The 2,276-nt window shown below is 44.9% G+C and overlaps 1 protein-coding gene across 1 annotated transcript in view; it reads right to left on the bottom strand.

Annotated features, from left to right (window-relative positions):
* ATP2A1 (ATPase sarcoplasmic/endoplasmic reticulum Ca2+ transporting 1) overlaps window positions 1-2,276 on the bottom strand; it is a 41,305-nt gene that overhangs the window by 14,575 nt on the left and 24,454 nt on the right. The window contains exon 12 of the mRNA XM_015810293.1: window positions 1,076-1,207. Within this exon, the coding sequence (XP_015665779.1) occupies window positions 1,076-1,207 (132 nt within the window). The remainder of the gene's footprint in view (window positions 1-1,075; window positions 1,208-2,276) is intronic.

Below are 2,276 nucleotides of genomic sequence, written 5' to 3'. Positions count from 1 at the left end.
AATCGTCCCTCGAGAATAAGTGCCTCCACTTCCAGAGCTGCTCCCTCACTCTCTCTCGCCACTCAAGGGGAAGCTGAGTATTCCCGGGATAAAACTGGTCCATTGAGACCTCTCCCTCCTTCTCTCCATCCAGAGACTCAATTGGAGTGACGGGGCTCACCTGCCCCAACAACATCCCATCCTTCAGTCGCACAGGGAGGCCTGTGATATTCCGAACTCCGACCAAGATCCGTCCCGGTTGTAAGACATCTCACCGATCTCTAAAGAACATTACTGCAAGGCTGGACAAGGGGGGTTGTGGCTGGGAGGGCCTGGGCATTGGCGGCCTCTAAAGAGGTAGCGCTACATAAGCCACCCAGAATTATCGATTGAGGTGGACTGCTGTAGGAATGAACGAACGAACGAACGAACAAATGAATGAATGAATGAATGAATATTTATTATAGCATTGTCTTTCATAGACTATAATTTAGTTCATCAAATCCACTCCTTTGATGTCTGCTACATGGCAGAATTGGCAAATTACAAAAAAGAGAGGAGAAATGGTACTTGGATGAGTTACATCCTCCAGAGAATCAACTTCCTTTCTCAATCTACAACAAGCCCCTAACACAAACACATTTCTACTGTTGTGTTCCTCCTGTGCTCCACCGAACAGTGCCTCTGCATTCCAAACCTGTTCCACAGCAGAGCGTGGGGGAATCTGGAGAACCTCAATATAAACAATGAACATTGAGGCATGGAAACATGAGCTTCAACTCTACAGTGGAGGTGGACATGGCACCATTCAGTGACCAAGCAATACAGATCTTTATGTGAATCTGGCACTAAGTCGCAGGAGGAAGGAAAGAAGACCATTGAATCATCGGTATGAAGAAAGAGACCCAAGAAAGGATCCTCTCTAATTCTTCACAATATTTATCTGATAGTTATACAGAGTGTGCTTTAATCTGGCAAGATTCTGCCTATAGGCGAACAACAAAGAAACTACTTTGAGAAGTTAATCACGGCAGTCTTGGTTCCCTGTGCCTGACACTCAGTAGACAGTCAGTTCCCGGAAGGAGAATATACTTACTGAGTTGCAGGCATTGGCACGGTCCACCTTGCTGATATTTCGTACATCTGTGTTGAAGACATTCATCTTTTCAACCAAGCAGGTAAGGGCAGTTTCAGTGGCCTCACCAACCTTCTCAAATACACCTTTGGACTGGAAAAGGGAAGAATCAGAGATATGATTTAGGTATACTGAATTGTGATCAAGAAATGCTTGGGGTGTATTATCAAGATTCAGCCTGTCAAGTATTATTACTTTAATGTAATTTGAGAAAACATCTCAGACTTGACCTTCTCTAATTCTCACGAAGAAAAAGAGGGGGTTGGGAAGAAAATATTCAGACTCTCAATATTCTATTACTGTAACCATTTAATAAAATAATTAGCATTCGTAACTCTGTCTTTTCTAGTCTGGTCTCCCTCAAAGGACTAACGGACTCTTATCATCCTCAGGGCTGTTCTACAGGCTTATAACTAGTCTCTGATATTGAATTTGTTTGTGCCTTCAGCTTAGTCTTTACTCCTGGCAACTATGTGGATAAGTCCATGCAAATGTTTGGCAACTTTTTCAAAAGTGATTTGCTGTTGCCTTCTTCCAAAGACAGACACTGGCCCCAAATCACTCAGGTGGCTTTGTGCCTAAGGCAGGAGTAGAACTCCTGGTTTCCTGGTTTCTAGACCAGGAGTCCCCTACCTATTGGCTACCGGGCTGCGTGAGTGGCTAGCCAGTGCACGTGTGTCTTCGCATGTGCACAGCCCCACTCTCATGAGTGTTGCCGCGAGCGTCACAGGCATTTGCAGCCCCACTTGTGCAAGCACTGCTGTGAGCGTTGAGGGTGTTCGAGACCCCACTCCCGCAAATGCTCATGGTCCCACTCCCGCGAGCAACGGGTGTGCGTACACACACACACATGCATTCACACCCCTCAAAACCATCCTTTCTTTTCCCTCCCCCCCCGCTCCAGGCCGCCAACCCCAAAAGGTTGGGGAACTCTGTTCTATTTATTTTATTTTATTTATTTTTTTAAACTTATATGCCGCCCTTCTCCCAACAGGACTCAGGGCGGCTTACAGCATATTAAAACGATACAAACACTATCCCCAATAAAAAACCAATTAAAAACAAATATTTACCGCTGTGTTACCATTAAAATTCTAATTAAAATTGTCCCTATTTAAAATTCTCCCTAGGCCAGACCCGCTTGCTGAAAAAGCCATGTCTT

Source organism: Protobothrops mucrosquamatus, unplaced genomic scaffold (assembly GCF_001527695.2).
Source record: "Protobothrops mucrosquamatus isolate PMUCROS unplaced genomic scaffold, P.Mucros_1.0 scaffold8, whole genome shotgun sequence".
NCBI lineage: Eukaryota > Metazoa > Chordata > Lepidosauria > Squamata > Viperidae > Protobothrops > Protobothrops mucrosquamatus.
The sequence above is the reverse complement of the archived record's forward strand: the minus strand, read 5'-3'. Positions and strand labels throughout refer to the sequence as shown.